The following is an 18,285-nucleotide window of genomic DNA, read 5'->3' as shown; positions in this document are numbered from 1 at the left end:
TTCTGTGGTCACAGCATGACACGGACATAGGGAAAATAAAAACAGCTATTCCAGTGGAAATAAGACTGAAAAGGGGAGCAATTCCACCCAGGAGACTACAATACCCTCTAAGATCAGAAGCAGAAGAGGGAATAGCATCGACAGTGCAGGGGTTGCTTGAAATAGGAGTGCTTAAAAGAACAAACAGTCCATGCAATACCCCATTGCTGCCAGTCTTAAAAGCAGATAAATCTAAGTAGAGATTGGTGCATGATTTGCGAGCGGTAAATGATGTGGTAGAGTACTGGCCAGCAGTAGTCCCCAACCCACACACGCTTTAGACTAATATTCCACCAGAAGCAAGTTACTTTTCAGTGATTGATTTGTGTTGGGCTTTCTTCAGCATTCCTCTAGCCGACCAGTGTCAGTATCTGTTTGCATTTACTTACAGAGGTGCTCAGTATACCTATACCAGAATGCCGCAAGGGTTTAAACATTCACCACATGTTTTTAATCAGGTGTTGAAGGCAGACCTAGAGGGCATACCATTGGAAAGTACATTGCTACAGTATGTGGATGACCTGTTGATTTGCTCCCACAGTAAGGAGCAGTGTGAGCGGGACACTATAACTCTGTTAGAGAAGCTGGCGCACGGAGGACATAAAGTATCCAAAAAGAAACTGCAATTTTGCAAGCAGCAAGTGGAATACTTAGGCAGGGTAATATCCAAGGGAGTGAAGGCGATAGCACCAGATCAGATTGAGGCAATAACTAAGGGCCCCAAACCCCAGACTGTAGGGCAGATGATGACGTTTTTGGGAATGGCAGGGTACAGCTCAAACTGGATAGGAGAATACGCTGAGATTGTGGCACCTTTGAGAAAGATAATGAAAGAAGCAGGACATACAAATTTGAAGAACGGCTTACAGGGGAATGGAGAGGCAGAGATAGCTTTCAATACTATTAAGCAGGAATTGCAGTCAGCACCAGCATTAGTTTTGACTGACTACGAGAAGGTTTTTCATTTGTATGTATCCAACCAACAGGAAGGTTGTGTCACAGTGGTTCTAACACAAGAGACAGGCACAGGAAAAGCAAAGCAGCTGATAGCACACTACAGTACGAGACTAGATGAGGTGGCTCAGGGGTATCCACCCTGTTATCAGGGATTGGCGGCGCTGTACTATGCATATGAAAAGGCATCATCTGTAACCCTGGGCTATCCTGTGACTCTGTACACACACCACAAAGTAGCAGAATTGCTGGAAAGAGGGAAATTTGTGCTGACGCCAGCCAGGATAGCAGCGTATCAGATGCTATTGACATTTCCAGACATAACTATACAGAGATGCACTACCAGTAATATAGCCGATTTTGTCCCTTTGGGCTATGAAGGAGAACCCCATGATTGTGTAGGGAAGACGATGGCATTTGCCAAATTGAGAGCAGATTTACGGTCAGAACCACTAGAGGATGCAGATAAAAAGGTTCTGTTCGTAGATGGCTCTTGTTATAGGGATTATGATGGAAATCATGCAGGGTTCTCAGTAGTGCAGCAGGATCAGTCGAGTTATAAGATTATTAGGATGGAGTCCTGTCCCCAACCGTGTTCCGCCCAACTAGCGGAAATCAAAGCCCTGACAGCTACATGTGAAATGATGGAATGTGAGAAAGTAGACATCTATACTGATTCGGCATATGCTCATGGAGTATGCCATTTGTTCGGGGCAGTGTGGAAACAGAGAGGTTTTAAAAAAAGCAGTGGAGATCCCATACAACATTGTCAGCAAATTCTAGACTTAATAAAAGCCATAATGAAACCGAAAGCATTGGCTATAGTAAAATGCCAGGCACATAAAAAGGGAAATGGTGTAATAACAAAGGGAAATCAAGCTGCGGACGAGGCAGCCAGAAAAGTGTCTGGATGTACATCAGCTGTCATTGCCCCCCAGGTAAGCCTAGCTCCAGAACCTGTGGTAGAGGACCTAATTGAAATACAAGGTAAGGCAACTTTGGCAGAACAAACAATGTGGAGACGAAGGGGGGCCAAGCAGAACCCGGAAGGCTTGCAGACCATGGAAGACGGTTTGTTGGTAGCGCCCACCCCTCTACTGATGATTCTGATTTCAGAAGCGCATGGGATTGACCATTGTGCAAGGTGGGAAGTGATAAAGAAAATAAAGGATGGTTTTTGGTCACCTTATTTAATGGCTTCAGTGGACTTTGTCTTGTCACAGTGCGAGGTATGCGCACAGAATGCAGGGTTCGGACATCAGTTATTTGACTGGTTGGAAAGTAGACTCGGAGGATGGGGAGCATGGCTGACTAAAATGGCAATAACTGTCAGCATTGTATTGTTGAGCTGTGCACTTGTGCTGTGCTGTTTTCTTCCTTGTCTCAAGTCTCTTGTAGTGCGTGCTGCGACCAAACAGTTTCCGATGCTCGTGGCAATTGCTGAAGCAAGCTTAGTGGAGAAAGAAACACTGAAAATGTATGGTTACAACCTACAACACCTGCAGGATGAACAAGAGCAAAACGACAGTGTGGGAGTCGATTGAAAGGGCTTCTGAGTTTTTTTTCCCCTGTCTCAGGTACAAAGGGATAGGTTTTTGGCTCAGCGGCCCAGGGTAATGGAGAGAATACTTTGAGGTCTTGGCGCAGAAAATTATAGTTTAACCCGAGATTTGGGAATAAGTGCTTGAGTTTATTGGGGCTTTTGTGCATGGACTCTTAGTCTTCTTTCTCTGAGTCAGGCCCTATGGGTCTCAAAGGGGGGATATATTGGAGTATAAAAGTTGCATTGTTTGCTGTGTAACCAAAACTATGTAGTCAGCTTTGAGCTTGCTATTTGCTATGCATGTATCCAATTTAGTAGGAGAATGAAATCTTTAAGGTAATGGGGTGTTAACGAGAGGTAGCTAAGAGATGTAGATTAGAACATGATTAACTCAATGGGTAGAAACAATAGTGGCGGATGTACTGTAGAGGATTGGATATGCTAATGCAATTAAACCAGGAGATTGCTATAAAAAATGCTATGTACAAGGATCGGTGGGCAATCAGCGACTAGCTCAATGACTGTCTCAGCTTTGATTTGCAAATTAAAGTTTAATACTTCTTGAAGAATCTTCTGCGTCTCCTGGTCATTTGTGGGGCACGAGAAACCATGACACCACCCAGACAGAATATAAGGTGTTGCTCCATTACCCTGAGAGTAGCTTCATCTTGCCACAAGAGGAGGCCATGGACTGGCACGTCAGAATGGGAACCAGGAAGTTTCGTTTTGGCGGATGAAGTGGAGGTGCTCAACGAAGTGGCCCCCCCAGTTCACAGCGGGTGTCACTAATGGAAATGAGGCCGCATCAAGAGCACTGGACATAACAGGCAACCACAGCAGGCTCACAGCTGAAGTGTTGCCTCACCTGTTTGGGGCCCTGAATGGAGGTGAGGGAGGAGGTGAATGGGAAGGTGTAGCACTTGGGCCGCTTGAAGGGAGGGAGATTAGTGGTGAGGGACGAATGGACAGGGGAATCGCAGGGGGAGCAATCCCTGCGGAAAACAGAGAGGTGGGGGAAGGCAAAGATATATTTACAGGTAGGATCCCTTTGGAGATGGCTGAAGTTGCGGAGAATGATGTGTTGGATGCAGGGGCTCATGGGATGGGCAAGAGGAACACCATTACTATTAAGGAGGCAGGAAGATGGGGTGAGTGCAGAGGTATGGGAAATGGAGGAGATGCGTGTGAGGGCAACATCAATAGTGGTTGGAGGGAAGCACCATTTTTTTGAAGAAGGTAGACAATTCTGATGTCCTGGAATGGAAAGCCACGCTCTGGGAACAAATTTGGTGGAGCACAAGGAACTGAGAAAAAGGAATAACATTTTTACAGGAGACAGGGTGGGAAGATGTAAGGTCAGAATAACCGTGGGAATCGATAGGATTATAAAAGATACTGATTGACAGTTTGTCTCAGGAGATGGAGACAGAGAGATTGAGAAAGGAGGGAGGTGTCAGAGAATCAAGAAAGGGGAGGGAGGTGAAAGAGATACCTAATATAAGATAATATTAAATAAAGATAGAAAAATAGCTATAAACACCATGTTTTTGACGTAAATATTTTCCAGAGGAGGGCCAGTGACATTAATATAGTATCTTCCTATAAAAATGCCCTGATAATATTGACATGTATGGGTATCAAAGGGAAAATATTTCACACTGTCTGAAAAAAAAGTACAAGCTTCTAACTGTAAATATTCAGTGATGTTATCATTTACTTTGTTAAAATTCTTGTATTATTAAAGTGTAATATTGACAAAAGCACCTGTACAATGGAAAGTGTGTCTCTTTCTGGTTCTTTGTTCTTAACGCTTCTCTTTCAAGAAGTTACTAATCAAAGTAATCCAATTGGATGTAAATAAAAAGAAAAAATTCACCCTATTTAGAAACTAAGAAAAATGTTAATTTTGCTAACTCTATAAGGCTAAAAAAGGCTCATGCTTCAATGAAACCATTAAAAGTGCTCGACACAGGAAAAACTTTGTATTGCTTGAATGGAGTACAAAATGCCTAACTTCATACAAGGTCAAGATAATCTTCCCATTATTAATGGAAAAACCCCATCCAAAATTTGAATCTGTTTTCTCTCCCGACATAGTTCCAGTAATGTTTCCCCCACATACCAGCCACTGAGTACTTTCAGCAAAGCTTTGGAATATTGTTTGAAATAAACATTCATAAGGTACTGAATTTGAAGTACCTTAAATGTAGAAAAGGTTAAAAAATACATTTAAATTACTTGTATTACAATGACTGGAGTTTGTCCAGAAGAATTCCCTCCCCTTCAACAAAGTATGTTAGTGCAAACATCATTACTATTGTTCCTTCATCCTACTCACCACTCTTGTCAGCCTTGTCAGAAGAGTGAAGCTCTTTGATCATATATGTCAGGCTGTCTGGGTTGCATTTTAACAGCTTGGGAAGATAGTAGTCAATGATGGAAGTTGTCTGACTGGGCTTCTCCTCACACAAGGCCAGAAGAAATGGCAGGACCCAGGTTTTGTGCCATTCATCAGTCCAACTAGTCGATTGTGGTGAAGACATCAACTGGTTCTTATGGCTGATGAACATTTTTTCTAACAGATCAGTTGCATATGGTGCAAGCGATTGCTCATGCATTAGTCCTAAAACTTGTTTAGGGATAGAGTCATCCACTGTTAGTATATAATCTGTACCTAAATATTCTACTAAGCAGCTCAGTGAAATATATTTCCCTTTGATATGCCACTCTAAATCCAACAAACTCTTTGTCAAATTTAAGAAGAATGAATCTGTCATTTCACTCGAACCATCGATGGTCTTCTGGTGAATTTTTAAAATGTTTTTAAATATAGCTTTAGTCTGATGTCTCACTGCATCTAAAGGATGTTCCCAATGTGTCCATATGTAGCCCAGTAGTTTCTGAATGGATTCAGAGCTTCCACCCAAGGAATTTTTCAGATACTGAGAGCATGAGTCTGAATGGAGGGCATCTAATGCGGCTGTTGTCCAAAACCCGAGAATTCTGGAAATTGACAATGCCATACTGGATTCCTTTAAACTGAAATAAAAAGAGATCAGTGACTCAAAAGGGTAATCTGTACACACGATAAATGGTTAGAACACACTCCATTCACAAAATCCAATCCATTATAAGAAATTGTAAAATCATAGAAATAAGCAAACTAGCAACTTTGCAAATAAGAATACTTCTCTGGCTGGAATACGCAGGTGTACTCCCTCAAGGACTGCAAAGAGGGGTGAGAGTAATAAGCCGTTTTACAACCATGCATGTCTGATGCACAATGTAAAACAGAAGGAAATTCCATATAATGCAGAATTCTTTTTATGACATCACCAATATCTTTTCTAATATGTCACTTCTTCGTAAAATCCACTTATACCAAATACTGGTCTGGATTCATGCTGCAGCTTTGGCAAAATATCTGGACCTCTCATGGCTAATTTTGAACTTCTGTGGCTTCCTTCCCTAACGTCCACCCACCCCCCCACCATTGCAGCACTCTTGATGGCAGTATTGAATTGAATTGTCTTGACTTCTTACATCCTTCATCTACAGGAGTAAAAATCGTTATGTGACCTCTCCGTCTAAATGTACAATGTGCAATTAATAGCAATTTGTAATAAACAGTATGTACAACAGGGCAGTCAATATAACATAGACATACAACAATTTTATCAGCATGAATTAATCAGTCTGATGGCCTGGTGGAAGAAGCTGTCCCAGAGCCTGTTGGTCCTGACTTTCATGCTGTGGTACCATTTCCTGAATGGTAGCAGCTGGAACAGTTTGTGGTTGGGGTGATTCAGGTCTTTTTACACACCTGTCTTTGTAAATGTCCTGAATAGTGGGAAGTTCACATCTACAGATGCGCTGGGCTGTCTGCACCACTCTCTGCAGAGTCCTGTGATCAAGTGAAGTACAGTCCCCATATCAGGCAGTAATGCAGCCAGTCAGGATGCTCTCAATTGTGCCCCTATAGAAAGTTCTTAAAATTTGGGGGCCCATTCCAAACTTTTTCAACTGTCTGAGGTGAAAGAGGCACTGTTGTGCTTTTTTCACCAAACAGCCGGTATGTACAGACCACATGAGATCCTCGGTAATGTTTATGCTGAGGAACTTAAAGCCGTTCATCCTCTCAACCCCAGATCCATTGAAGTCAATAGGGGCTAGCCTGTCTCCATTCCGCCTATAGTCCACAACCAGGTCCTTTGTTTTTGTGACATTGAGGGAGAGGTTGTTTTCTTGACACCACTGTGTTAGGGTGATGATTTCTTCTTTGTAGGCTTGCTCATTATCATTTGAGATTAGGCCAATCAGTGTAGTGTCGCAGCAAATTTCATTAGCAGATTGGAACTGGGGGTGGCGACACAGTCATGAGTATACAAAAAGTAAAGGGAGGGGACTTAGGGGCACTTGTGTTGAGGGTCAGAGGAGCAGAGGCGAGGGAGCCTACTCTTACCACCTGCCGACAATCTGACAGGAAGTCCAGGATCCAGCTACACAAGGCAGGGTGAAGACTGAGGTCTCTGAGCTTCTTGTCGAGCCTGGAGGGAATTATGGTGTTGAATGCTGAATTGTAGTCCAAGAACAGCATTCTCACATAAGCATCCCTCTTGTCCAGGTATGTAAGGACACATTAATAAATTTTGCAACAATCTGAGGTGTTTTACAAAGAGAAGACTATAGAAAAGACAATCAGGCTGCATGAGAATTGATTTATGCTCCTGTAATGACAACCAAAAACTTGCAGATAACATTAATTTTACTTCACAACTGTCAGCATGGTTTACACCATTCTCATCTGCAGAAAGCTATGCCTTCAGACAAATGGCTTCCTTTGCTCGCGTGTGTCTCAGGCTCTGAAGAGCTGTCAACTATATGCATCATCAGCTATAAACCCAACTCCATTTTCTTAAGTCTGCTGAAGGCAGATGGACACATTTCAGCTATCAAGTAGGGGTTGTGCATACAGATGCACTAACCTTCAGCATGTGGCTGAACACTCAAGGTTTATTTCTTTGGTTTTTTTTATGTTCTCCTCAATTAGGTGCCACCTGCAACCTCAATACAAGATGCTAATGAATGGAAATACTGTAATATTTCAAGCTTCTTACAATTTAGACTTCTCTCTGGTGGCATTTCACATTACTATTATTAAATGGGAAATATCTAAAGCAGATGTACAAACACAGTGCCACATTTACCTAGTTCATCTAATCAAAATTTCAGAAGGGTAATTGGGCAAGGTGAGAAAATATAAAATAAATTACAGGTGTGGCAAAGTAACCAACCTCAAATCATACAAAGTGAAACATCAATTAGAACATAAATCATCAGAACCATCACTGAGCTTTAGACTTCTGATTTTTGGTTCAAACTCTATAGACAATTCACACATCTTTCTAGTTCCTTCATAAAATGGTCTTCTAGTTACATACTGCAACCAACTTACTGCCCTCTACTGTGCCTACTGTCTTGTTCATTACTTATTGTAATGCCTGCACTGTTTTGTGCAGTTTATGCAGTCCTGGTTAGGTCTGTAGTCTAGTGTAGTTTTTTTTTTCTGTGTTGTTTTTACATAGTTCAGTGTAGTTTTTCTCCTAGTTCATGTAGCACCATGGTCTTGAAAAATGTCTCGTTTTTACTGTGTAATGTACCAGTAGTTCTGGTCGAAATGACAATAAAAAGTGACTTGACTTGACTTGTCTTGAATTATGCTACAAAGTGAAAACAGTGGAAAGCCCATGGTCACAAAATTGCAACTGCTTCCATATAACTGAAGCTTCTGATTGAGAGGTCCACTGTAAAAGGATTTAATAGACCAGTATACTACTTAAAACGCTCTTAGATTATTTTAACTTCAGTCAGTTATCTGCATCTGCTAATGCTATTACAGATATGAAAGGGCACTTCTATAATTCTATGAAAATCAATTTTTTCTTTGTTCTGAATACCCAATATCACATGCTTGTTTAGAAAGTATCTTGGATGTGCTGCTTACCGGCAGTTAAGTGACAGGAGAGCAGTTAATAAATCTAAGAGGAGCTGGTCACAGCCGTCTCTCATTCTTCCACTTCCCCAGTCTAACATGGTCAGTGTTCCCTGGATGAGGAAAATAACTGCATCGTCAGGCGGTGCAGCTCGGTATAGTGCCCCACAACTCTGTATTAACCAACTTGGGGCATCGGCAACTCCTTTCGTGGAGTTAAAAAGCAGATTGTGAACCTGTCCAAGTAAAAAAAAAAAGAAACAATTAGAAGTATAAAAATATAAAAAATTAAATAATACTCCAAGCCTTATTGGAAAAGGGCACATTGCAATGTATATCATTTGCTTAAATTTTCTTCCTCAACTGCACCAGGTCAGAAATGTAAGCTGATGTGCATAGGTCATTTACAAGAGAAAATCTGCAGATGCTGGAAATCCAAGCAATAGACACAAAATGCTGGAGGAAATCAGCATGCCAGGCAGCATCTATAGAAAAAAGTACAGTCGACGTTTTGGCCCGAAACCTCGACTGTACTTTTTTTTTCTACAGAAGCTGCCTGACCTGCTGAGTTCCTCCAGCATTTTGTGTATTTTGCATAGGTCACCTGTAACTTTGTTAGTCCGTGGAACTGATAGGCCATGTGCTTAACCAAGATGATTAAGAAATTTGAAAAAAAAAATTGGCAAACTAGAATAAAGGGAGTAAAATCAAAAAGGCTCTAAAGCAATGAATAAAAAGAGGAAATTAAGAGACACATAGCAAAAGTGTACAAGAAAAAAAATCTTATAAATTTCCAATACAATTTGCCAAGTGAATGGGCAACAGATACTGGAAGGTGAGAAGGGGACTAAAGTTCCCACAACAGTGATGAGTAGACCTTTGCAGAGAAGACTTTATCCCACACCTACAACAAAAAGCACCATCGGTTCACCACAGACCATTAAGCACAGCAAGATTTTGTTTAAGGTGGTTCCTGCTCCAATTAGCCTGTCCACAACCAAGAGCAGATAAAGTAATGCAAACTTTAAAGGCTAACTCTGAATAAAGAGTGACATACAATACCAAAAAAAAAAATCCTTGTGCAATACAAATCGCATAAGTTGAAATTCATGTTGTGGTTTTGGGTCCATGCTAGTCAAGTAATGATTACTGACAGTGTTCTACCACTACAATGAAATCACTTTAATATACAGGATTTCCATTTCTCTGCTTCCTAAAAAATGGTAAAATGCATCCAGATTGTTTTAATAACATTTTCCCTTGTAGTGGGAACAAGTGGCCAACTTGACTCACATGCAGCATTAAAATGGTTCAAAGGTTTACTGAGTATCAAAGTACACAACTCTGAAATGCTTCAGTTCTCTGGGTAGCCATGAAACCAAGAAAGAAAGGAAGGCAGCATAATCATCAACCCCTAAATCCCACCTCCCCGGAAAAAAAAAGAACAGAAATGGAACAGGCGTATCAACCCTCAAATCCGTCCTCCCACATAAAAAGTGAGCAAAACAGATCAGGCACATCGGCCCCCAAAACCCCCACCCCGCACAAAAGAAAACTGAGAAGACTGGGTGAGATAGAACAGAATATAAGAACTGAAAGACTGAAAAAAAAGAGTCTATAGTTCAAAGTCCAAAGTGCTAAAAAAAAAACCTGGACAACACTCTTTGCAGCGGCAGGCTCTCCCCTCTCTGTACAGAGCACCTGATCAAAAGGCAAGCTGCAGGCGCTCACAGTCTGCACCCACTTCAATGCTTCAATCTCCCAGGTTGCTGTTATCGGCAAACAACGGGAGCGTTAATCAGTTAAATGGGCCTAAACATAGACTTGTGCCCCTTCCTGCAGCCTCTGCCTCCCTGAATCCTCTCGGAGACTGACAATCTTCAAACTTCTGTACTCGCCTTGATGTTTTAATCGCCCTCCCCACTGTAATCGGTGAAAGTGGAGGCTTTATCAGCGAAATGGGCTCAAATACTGGCTCTTGTGCATCCTGCAGCTTTCTCACCACAGGTTCGTTCACGCTGCCCCTGCCTCCTGGAATCCTCTCAGAGGTTACAGAGCAATGAAGCACCCAAACAAACGCCAAACAACAAAAGACAGGCTCCAACAGTTCCAGAATCACATTCAAGGTGGTAAACAAACGCAGAAGACATAAAAAAGTGGAAAAAAATGGTTTCATGATCTATCCAGAAGATGTCAACCAAAGAAGCACTGTACGCAGACGCCATCTTGACCTTTCAGCAAAATGAGCTGAAAAGTTGCACAACAAACCTCAGCTGGATCATTGTACGAGACATACAAAAGGTACACAAATGAAGAGTTTATTAATGATTTTGGAAATTATATTCATACATAAAATTTCTCTGAAGCACCCAACTATAATTTCAGGAAAACACAGAATTAAATGCAACTTGATACAAATTACTGCACATTTTTTGATAAAACTACTTTCTTTTTTTTCCCAAAAAATCACACATTTTTTGATGGAAATCCCTCTTTGAATAGGCATCAAAGCCATCAAAATAATTATAAATTATATGTCACCGATCATACTTTAATCCAACTGGGGTGATCTTTCATTGATTCTGTTATTGTTATTATTCTAGATCTATTGAGTATGCCCACAAGAAAATTAATCTCAGGGTTGTATATGGTGACATATACTGTATGTATTTTGATAATAAATTTACTTTGAACTTTAATACTTGATTAGAATCAGAATTAGGTTTATTATCACTGGCATGTGACGTGAAATTTCTTAACTTAGCAAATTTCAATGTTTTTTATGAATCTACTCAAGTATCTTCTTTTAATGTGCTTATATCCCTCTCCACAGATGCTGCACAGCTTACTGTATATTTCCAGTATATTTTTCTTTATTTTTATTTCAGATATCCAGCATTCGCAGTAGCTTGTTTGCGTTTTGTCATTCTCATAAGAACTTAAGTGCTTTTAGCTGTCTGCCTCAGCCAACATAAAAATAAAGTTAGATAATTAATTTAAATGAACATTATTTCCAGAAGATAGTTCCACTCACCAGCTTTGGCAACAACTCATCACGTTCCACGATAGTTTTGATAAACAGAAGCGCGGCCATTCCTGCTGTACTATGAACGGTCTGTAGGAAATTTCCTGAATTGCAGAAGAAATAAAAGAATTCCAGCTGTTCCTCAAACCAACTCCAGTAAAATCAAATGTCTTATTTTAATGTCTTTTAGAAAGAAGGATTAGGACTAAAAACAAGCAACTTGCCTAGTATGGCAAAAAAAGATAATTTTCTGCTCTTTTAATCTTGAGAAAACATGTTGACCTGTGCTCTGGAACCACAGCAGTTTCTGATAAACTTACCATCTAAAATCATTTCAATAAAGCACGTGAGCAATCCACACATAGCTTCCAAGAGAGCTGGCTCAGGATCGTTACAGAAAATACCATGTATTTTGCCTTGAACTTTCTGAACAAGCACCATTGAGGTTTTTAAGGCCAGTAGCAAATCATACATCAGCTTGTTCTGCAGAATATGTTGCCCACCAAGGTTCCTAAAACAGAGTTATAAATCAGATAATTTAATGAAAATGCACTTTTAAGGAAAAAGTGACAAATGTTTTGGCGAAGGACAACATTTAATTTAATAGAAAGTCTGCAAAAGCACTTTCATGGCTTTATGAATCAAAGGTTAAATTTACGTCTCCTCCCAATATTTTATCCGGTAATCTCCATGTTAAAAGAAAGTAAACATAAACCTAATTTACACATTTTAATTAAATGCAAAATTTGAAAAAAAATCACTCAGAATTTGATCTTAAGTACATTTAAAATGCAGAGAGTATTGTGTTTTTACATAAAAAAATGAAGCAATCTTAATAGATAAACAAATAGAAGTGGAATATTTGCATTTCACAAAAACAACAAAATAATTTCACTGTGCGATGAATTAACATCACCTCCCATTAGCTGGGTCAGCACCCAACTTGCATAAATGGATGGACTCAGTGGCTCAGGTACAACATAAAAATAGTCAAGCTTGCAAACCCTTAATTTATTTTGGATGTGAATGTACAGGTCTTGATTAGGATGCCACAAAATTAGGAGACATTGTTGATAGCAAAGAAGGTTATCATCGACTACGGGGCATCTTGATCAGTTAGGGAAGAGAATCGAAAAGCGCAAATGGATTTCTATACAGAGAAATTTAAGGTGATGGATTTTGGAAAGTCATCTAACACAGGACTTAAACTATGACAGCTGGGCACTGAGGAGTTTAACGCTAACAGAGAGATCTCGGAGTACAGAGCATTGTTCATTGAAAGCAGCATCATAGTTAGACACGGTGGTGATAAAGGAGTTTTGCAGGTTGGTCTTCAACAGTCCAAGGCGTTGTGTTACAGTTGCATAAGACTTTGCTGAGGTCACACTTAGAGCACTACTTACAGTTTTAGTCAACTGCAATAAGAGAGACGCAGGTTAACTGGAATGTGTGCTTTACAAGGATGTTGACAGGACCAGAGGACCTGAGTTATAGGGGAAAGTTAAGTCATTCCTTGGAACACAGGAGAATGAGGGACAATATTATAGAAAGGTGTGAAAATATGAGAGGCAGTAACACTATAATTTTAGGTAAAGTGTAAAGCAACAGCCTTCCCCAGGGTAGGGGAGTCCAAAACTAAAGAGACAGTTAGGGTGAGAGGAGAAAGATTTAAAAGGGACCTGAAGGGCAATGTTTTCCCACAGAGCAAGAGGTGAGTATTTGAAATGAGCTGCGAGAGGAAGGGGTGAGGTAGGTACACTAGTATCATTTAAGCAGTCCGTGGTCAGGTGCATGGAGAGGCAGGGCTTAGAGGGCTATGGGCTGAATGCAGGAAACTGAGGGGACATCATAAACACTTGGACTCATTCCTCTGAAGGGTCTGACTCCATTCTACATTGCTCTATCATTCTATGACCTCATCAACTGAACTACAAACTTAACCTCTTATATGTATGTTATCTAAATACCTAATATTCACCCAGCCCACAACAATGTATACGAATGCTACAACAGTTTCTAGAAACTACAGCTGGACTATTAGTACAGGTTCAGCTTGAATCATACAGAAGTTCTTCACACAGTTGAATAGATAGCATTTAAAGAAAATATCTTAATACAAGAGTAGTAAGTACTTTATCAACTAGTTCTGTAACCTTACAATCCCAAAATCATAGAACACTTTTAACCCTCAGAATTACAACCTATGTGGGATTTAAAATAACTTTACTGATAAACACAACGCTCAATGTTAAAATTGGAAAAATACTCACTTATTCTGCAACATGAAATCCAGAACTGCCGCATGCAGAAACTGAAGAACTAATAAGAAGAAAAAGTTATTGTTGCAATTTTACAAGTTATTTCAATCTCCAAGCTAACCTAAATCAGTCAGATTCTGCGAATACAGCCTCAGATAGAGGGGTGCCCTTTTAGAACAGAGATGAGGAAGAGATGAATCTCTGGGATTCTTTGCCTCAGGCAGCTGTGGAGGCCAATTCTCTATGTATATTTAAGACAGAAGCTGATAGATTCTTGATTGGTCAGGGCATGAAGGGATACGGGAGAAGGCAGGAGATTGGGGCCAAGAGGAAAATTGGATCAGCCATGATGAAATGGTGCAGCAGACTCAATGGGTCAAATAGTCTAATTCTGCTACTTAATTTTATGGTCTTACTTCTGGACTTTGAATTTTTTTCCGGTGATTTAGGAAGAAGTTAACTTTCATGACTTTGAGTCATGCAATGTACATCTTCATTACTTTATTTAACAAAACCCACAGATTAAAAATATTCTTAAAGCTTGTCCTTGCCAGTTTACATAAATATTAGAACAGTACAGCACAAGAACAAGCCCAAACTAATTAAGCTAATGAAACCTAATCTCTTCTGCTTGCGCATGATCTATATACTTCTTTAAATAAAAATATTCTTCAATTCATTTGTTTGAGGATTCACAATGACGGCCTTTTTGGTCAATTTGAAAACAACTTAGTCCCCTGTTGGTCTGTGGGCCAACATGCTTTTCGGACAACATTAATCACAAGCTTTTCGGAGCAAAAATCAGGCAACAAGTGGAACAACTATACTTTAAAACTAGGTGGCTCAACTTAAAAAAGTCAAAGGAACTCCTACTCTGTACTAAACCTGCAGAAAGATAATCCTGAATTTGAGTTAAACCTCAAAGTGGGGTTTCTCAGCTTTTAGATTTGTTATCATACAAACAATGACAAATATAATTAATGCATTTAACATGTAAATTAAAATTCACACCTGTATTGCACTTAATGAGAGAAAACTACTGCAAGTATAGATTTCAGTAGAATAATAACAACAAAAAAAGGCATGCTCAAAAAAGTAAAGTAGAACCTACCCTCCAGATAAAGAAACTGCATGCATTTTTCACCTGTAAGTACAAAACCAAATTAGGAGCGATTACTTTGTTAAAAATGCATCACAATTAGAAAAGGAAAACATCAAATCTCATCCAGTATCCTCTCCCTTCTTGTCCTGAATATCTGATTGGTGGTATGCAAAATTTATAATCCACTACTCCTCCTATAGATCAGTTTTTAAATAGCCCTATTTGGTTCAAATTAAGTACTTTTTGATACTAGAATAAAAAATATTGTTTACTGGTGTCAGAAACTATTGATAGTGGGATAACCAATTTAAAACTACCATCACAAGATTAAAAGGCAAATTAGGAAAATTCCTTTATACAGGTTATTGCAGCACCAAAGTGAGTGATTGAATTCAAAATTAATACAATTTTAACAGAGGATAAATATTTAAAACAGGGCTAAAATGAGAATGAGGTTCAGAAGAACAAAATTTGGATACTTTTCAACAAAAATCCAGCAAAAAGCATTTACATTAAACCTTCCTTTAGGCTACAAGGTAGTGGCAATATGAAGGTAGCCACATACCATTCACTCCAAAACAATGAAAGATGTTGGAAAATAATGGACTGTGAAGCACACCACATAGAAAGGACCTAATATAAGATTATTCAAGTTCACACCCTTGCCCATATTTACCCAAGCTAAAATTCTCCATGCACGCTGCCATGGCAATATGAAGGTAGCTACATACCATTCACTCCAAAACAATGAAAGATGTTGGAAAATAATGGACTGTGAAGCATACCACATAGAAAGGACCTAATATAAGATTATTCAAGTTCACACCCTCGCCCATATTTACCCAAGCTAAAATTCTCCATGCACGCTGCAATGGAGTCAGTTGTCTTCCTAGTATGGGTTTTATCCACTGTCAACAGTTCGTTCCTCAGGCAATGGACAAGGCAGCTAACCACTTCCTCCTGCAAGCTTTCAGGAACACAGCCCAGTGTACTGCAAAAGAACGAGTTATGTGTCTGAATGAAGCTTTTGTGCAAATACATTAAAAATAAGCATCTTGGTGTGGGTGTAAAATATTTAAATACAGTACTGGAGCCACTTTATGTGGGAGCCACCATATACAGATGCAATTTAACAAATGGAATATATAATTCGGACATGCAACAGATTTATCTCAAATTATGTTTAATGCATTAGCTAGCTAAACAGGTGAATTTTAGGAAATACTTCTAAGCCAGAATATTTAAGGTTTACCTGACCATATCTTTATGTTGCTCAGCATTAAACCTCCCTTCTCCCTTCCAACCATACTTACATGTGTGACCACCACTCTGATATGATCCCTTCTCTCACCGCGAAGGCTGCTAATATGAATCGATATAAATTTGAACCAGTTTAATTACCCTCTGCCCTGCTTACCTGCCAAATATGCCTACAGTTCGAGAGACCTACTGGAAAGCAAAGACAGGCAGCAACTTCTTAAACGTCTCTCCTTCATTCTTTTCTCCAATATACCGACATCTCATAGACTTCCTTGTGAGAACATCCATCAACTGCCCTATTCCCACATGTTCCCAGACCTTAACATATTTCTCACCGCCCTTTCTCCTGTTTCTCCTCATGCCCTGTCCAACCTTTGCCAGAGGCTCTGTAACACTTCCACTCTTCTATTTCTACTAAGTTACTGACCACAAGACTATCCCATTCACCATAAAGTATCCTAGTATTACATCCTGCCTCAAAGGTCAACATGTGACTACTCCATCCTTATGCAGTGCCATCCAAACTCTTATTTCACTTTCCTCAAATTCACTGGGCCATCATTCAAATCCTCTTTCCCGCAATTCCACATTTGAATCCTTGAATTTGGTTTCCACTCTGCACAGCACCAAAGTCACTCTCATCTAAATGAGAGATGACATTTTACACGACCGCGAAGTAACCAATCATTCTCCGGCCATCTGCAATCTCTGAGACAGGTTGATCACACCAAACTTCTCCAATGACTCCTCATTCCCCTTGAAACCGATTGCCTAGCTTTTTATATAATCTGCACTTGTTATGGCCAGAGAATTCCCTGTAATGGTAGCTCTTCTTGTGCCCAGTTACTACCCCAGCCCCCAGTACCTCCAAGAATCTGGCCCTGTACTGCTGTCACTCAGCCTGAACAGCCCCCTTTCTCAACTACTTAATATTTGGGAATCTCATACCAAATCACAGCATCAGTACTCACAGAAACTAGTAAAATGCAGTTCTACATCACCAAATCCTTTCACAACTTCTAAACTGCTTATCTGACACAGAGCTTTGCAAATTAACTACTGGGAAAACCAAAACTGATGCTTTCAGTTTCTACCATAAGTTCAAGATTCAAGATAGTTTCATGTCAGTTCCACCACACAAGTAGAAAGGCAAACAAAATAATTATTACTTCAGATCCAATGCAGTACAAAACAAAAACAATAAAAACCACAAAAATATAAATACATAAGATAGTTTATAGACATTGATTAATTGTATGTCCATTAAGTGTTCTTAGGCACAGGAGTGTATGACATAAGGTCACTGACAGGAAGTGATGAAGTCGTGGTGGAGGGGTAGGTTAGCGGGTAGAGGTATGGAAAGTAACTGCTCTTTGAGTCTGGTGGTCCTGACGTGGATTCAACATAGCCTCCTTCCTACTGGAGGTGGGACAAACAGTCCATGAGCAGGATGGGTGGGGTCCCTTTTCAAGCACCATTCTGCACATATGTCCTTGATGACAGGTAATCTAACACCAGTGATGAGTTCAGCACTTTTGATTACTCATTGTAGACCTTCCTGTCCGCCGCAGTACAGTTTCCATACCATGCAGTGATGCTCTCTAGGGCACATCTATAAAATTACACGAGTGCAGATGGACCAAGCCCAACTCTCTTCAGCCTCCTCAGGAAGAGGCATTGGTGAGCTTTCGGATTGCGTAGAATGTGTCTGCACGGTGATGTGCTCAGTGACAGGGAGGGCTTTACCTGTGATGCACTATGCCATATCCACCACTTTTTGCAGATTCTTCTATACAGGGGCATTGGTGCTTACATACCAGACTGCGATGCGGGCAGCCAGTATACTCTCCCTCACACAATTATAGAAGCTTATCAAAGTTTTAGATGACATGCAGAGTGTTCACAAATTTCTAATAGACACCGCTGTGCTTTCTTTGTAATGGCACTCTGTAATGCTGAACTCAGCTCAGATCCGCTGAAATTATAACACCAAGGAATTTTAAGCTGATACCCTCACCACCTCTGATCCCCCAGAGGACTTGCTCAGGAACATTTGGCTTCCTCCTCCTCAAGTCAATAATCAGCTGCTTGGACTTGCTGACATTGAGTGAG

General features: G+C 40.1%; 1 protein-coding gene across 3 annotated transcripts in view; it reads right to left on the bottom strand.

Moving 5' to 3' along the window:
- LOC132402765 (thyroid adenoma-associated protein homolog) overlaps positions 1 to 18,285 on the bottom strand; it is a 440,832-nt gene that overhangs the window by 413,334 nt on the left and 9,213 nt on the right. For 2 of the 3 annotated variants that reach the window (XM_059985752.1, XM_059985753.1), the window contains exons 4-10: positions 15,756 to 15,904; positions 14,923 to 14,955; positions 13,824 to 13,872; positions 11,874 to 12,064; positions 11,563 to 11,657; positions 8,541 to 8,764; positions 4,875 to 5,575 (exon numbers count right to left, since the gene is read on the bottom strand). In XM_059985752.1, the coding sequence (XP_059841735.1) occupies positions 4,875 to 5,575; positions 8,541 to 8,764; positions 11,563 to 11,657; positions 11,874 to 12,064; positions 13,824 to 13,872; positions 14,923 to 14,955; positions 15,756 to 15,904 (1,442 nt within the window). Of the gene's footprint in view, positions 1 to 4,874; positions 5,576 to 8,540; positions 8,765 to 11,562; positions 11,658 to 11,873; positions 12,065 to 13,823; positions 13,873 to 14,922; positions 14,956 to 15,589; positions 15,611 to 15,755; positions 15,905 to 18,285 lie in introns of those variants that run through there. The other variant, XM_059985754.1, reaches the window with a different exon arrangement.

The sequence above is a fragment of the Hypanus sabinus genome, chromosome 12, assembly GCF_030144855.1.
Source record: "Hypanus sabinus isolate sHypSab1 chromosome 12, sHypSab1.hap1, whole genome shotgun sequence".
NCBI classification, from domain to species: Eukaryota; Metazoa; Chordata; class Chondrichthyes; order Myliobatiformes; family Dasyatidae; genus Hypanus; species Hypanus sabinus.
The sequence above is the reverse complement of the archived record's forward strand: the minus strand, read 5'-3'. Positions and strand labels throughout refer to the sequence as shown.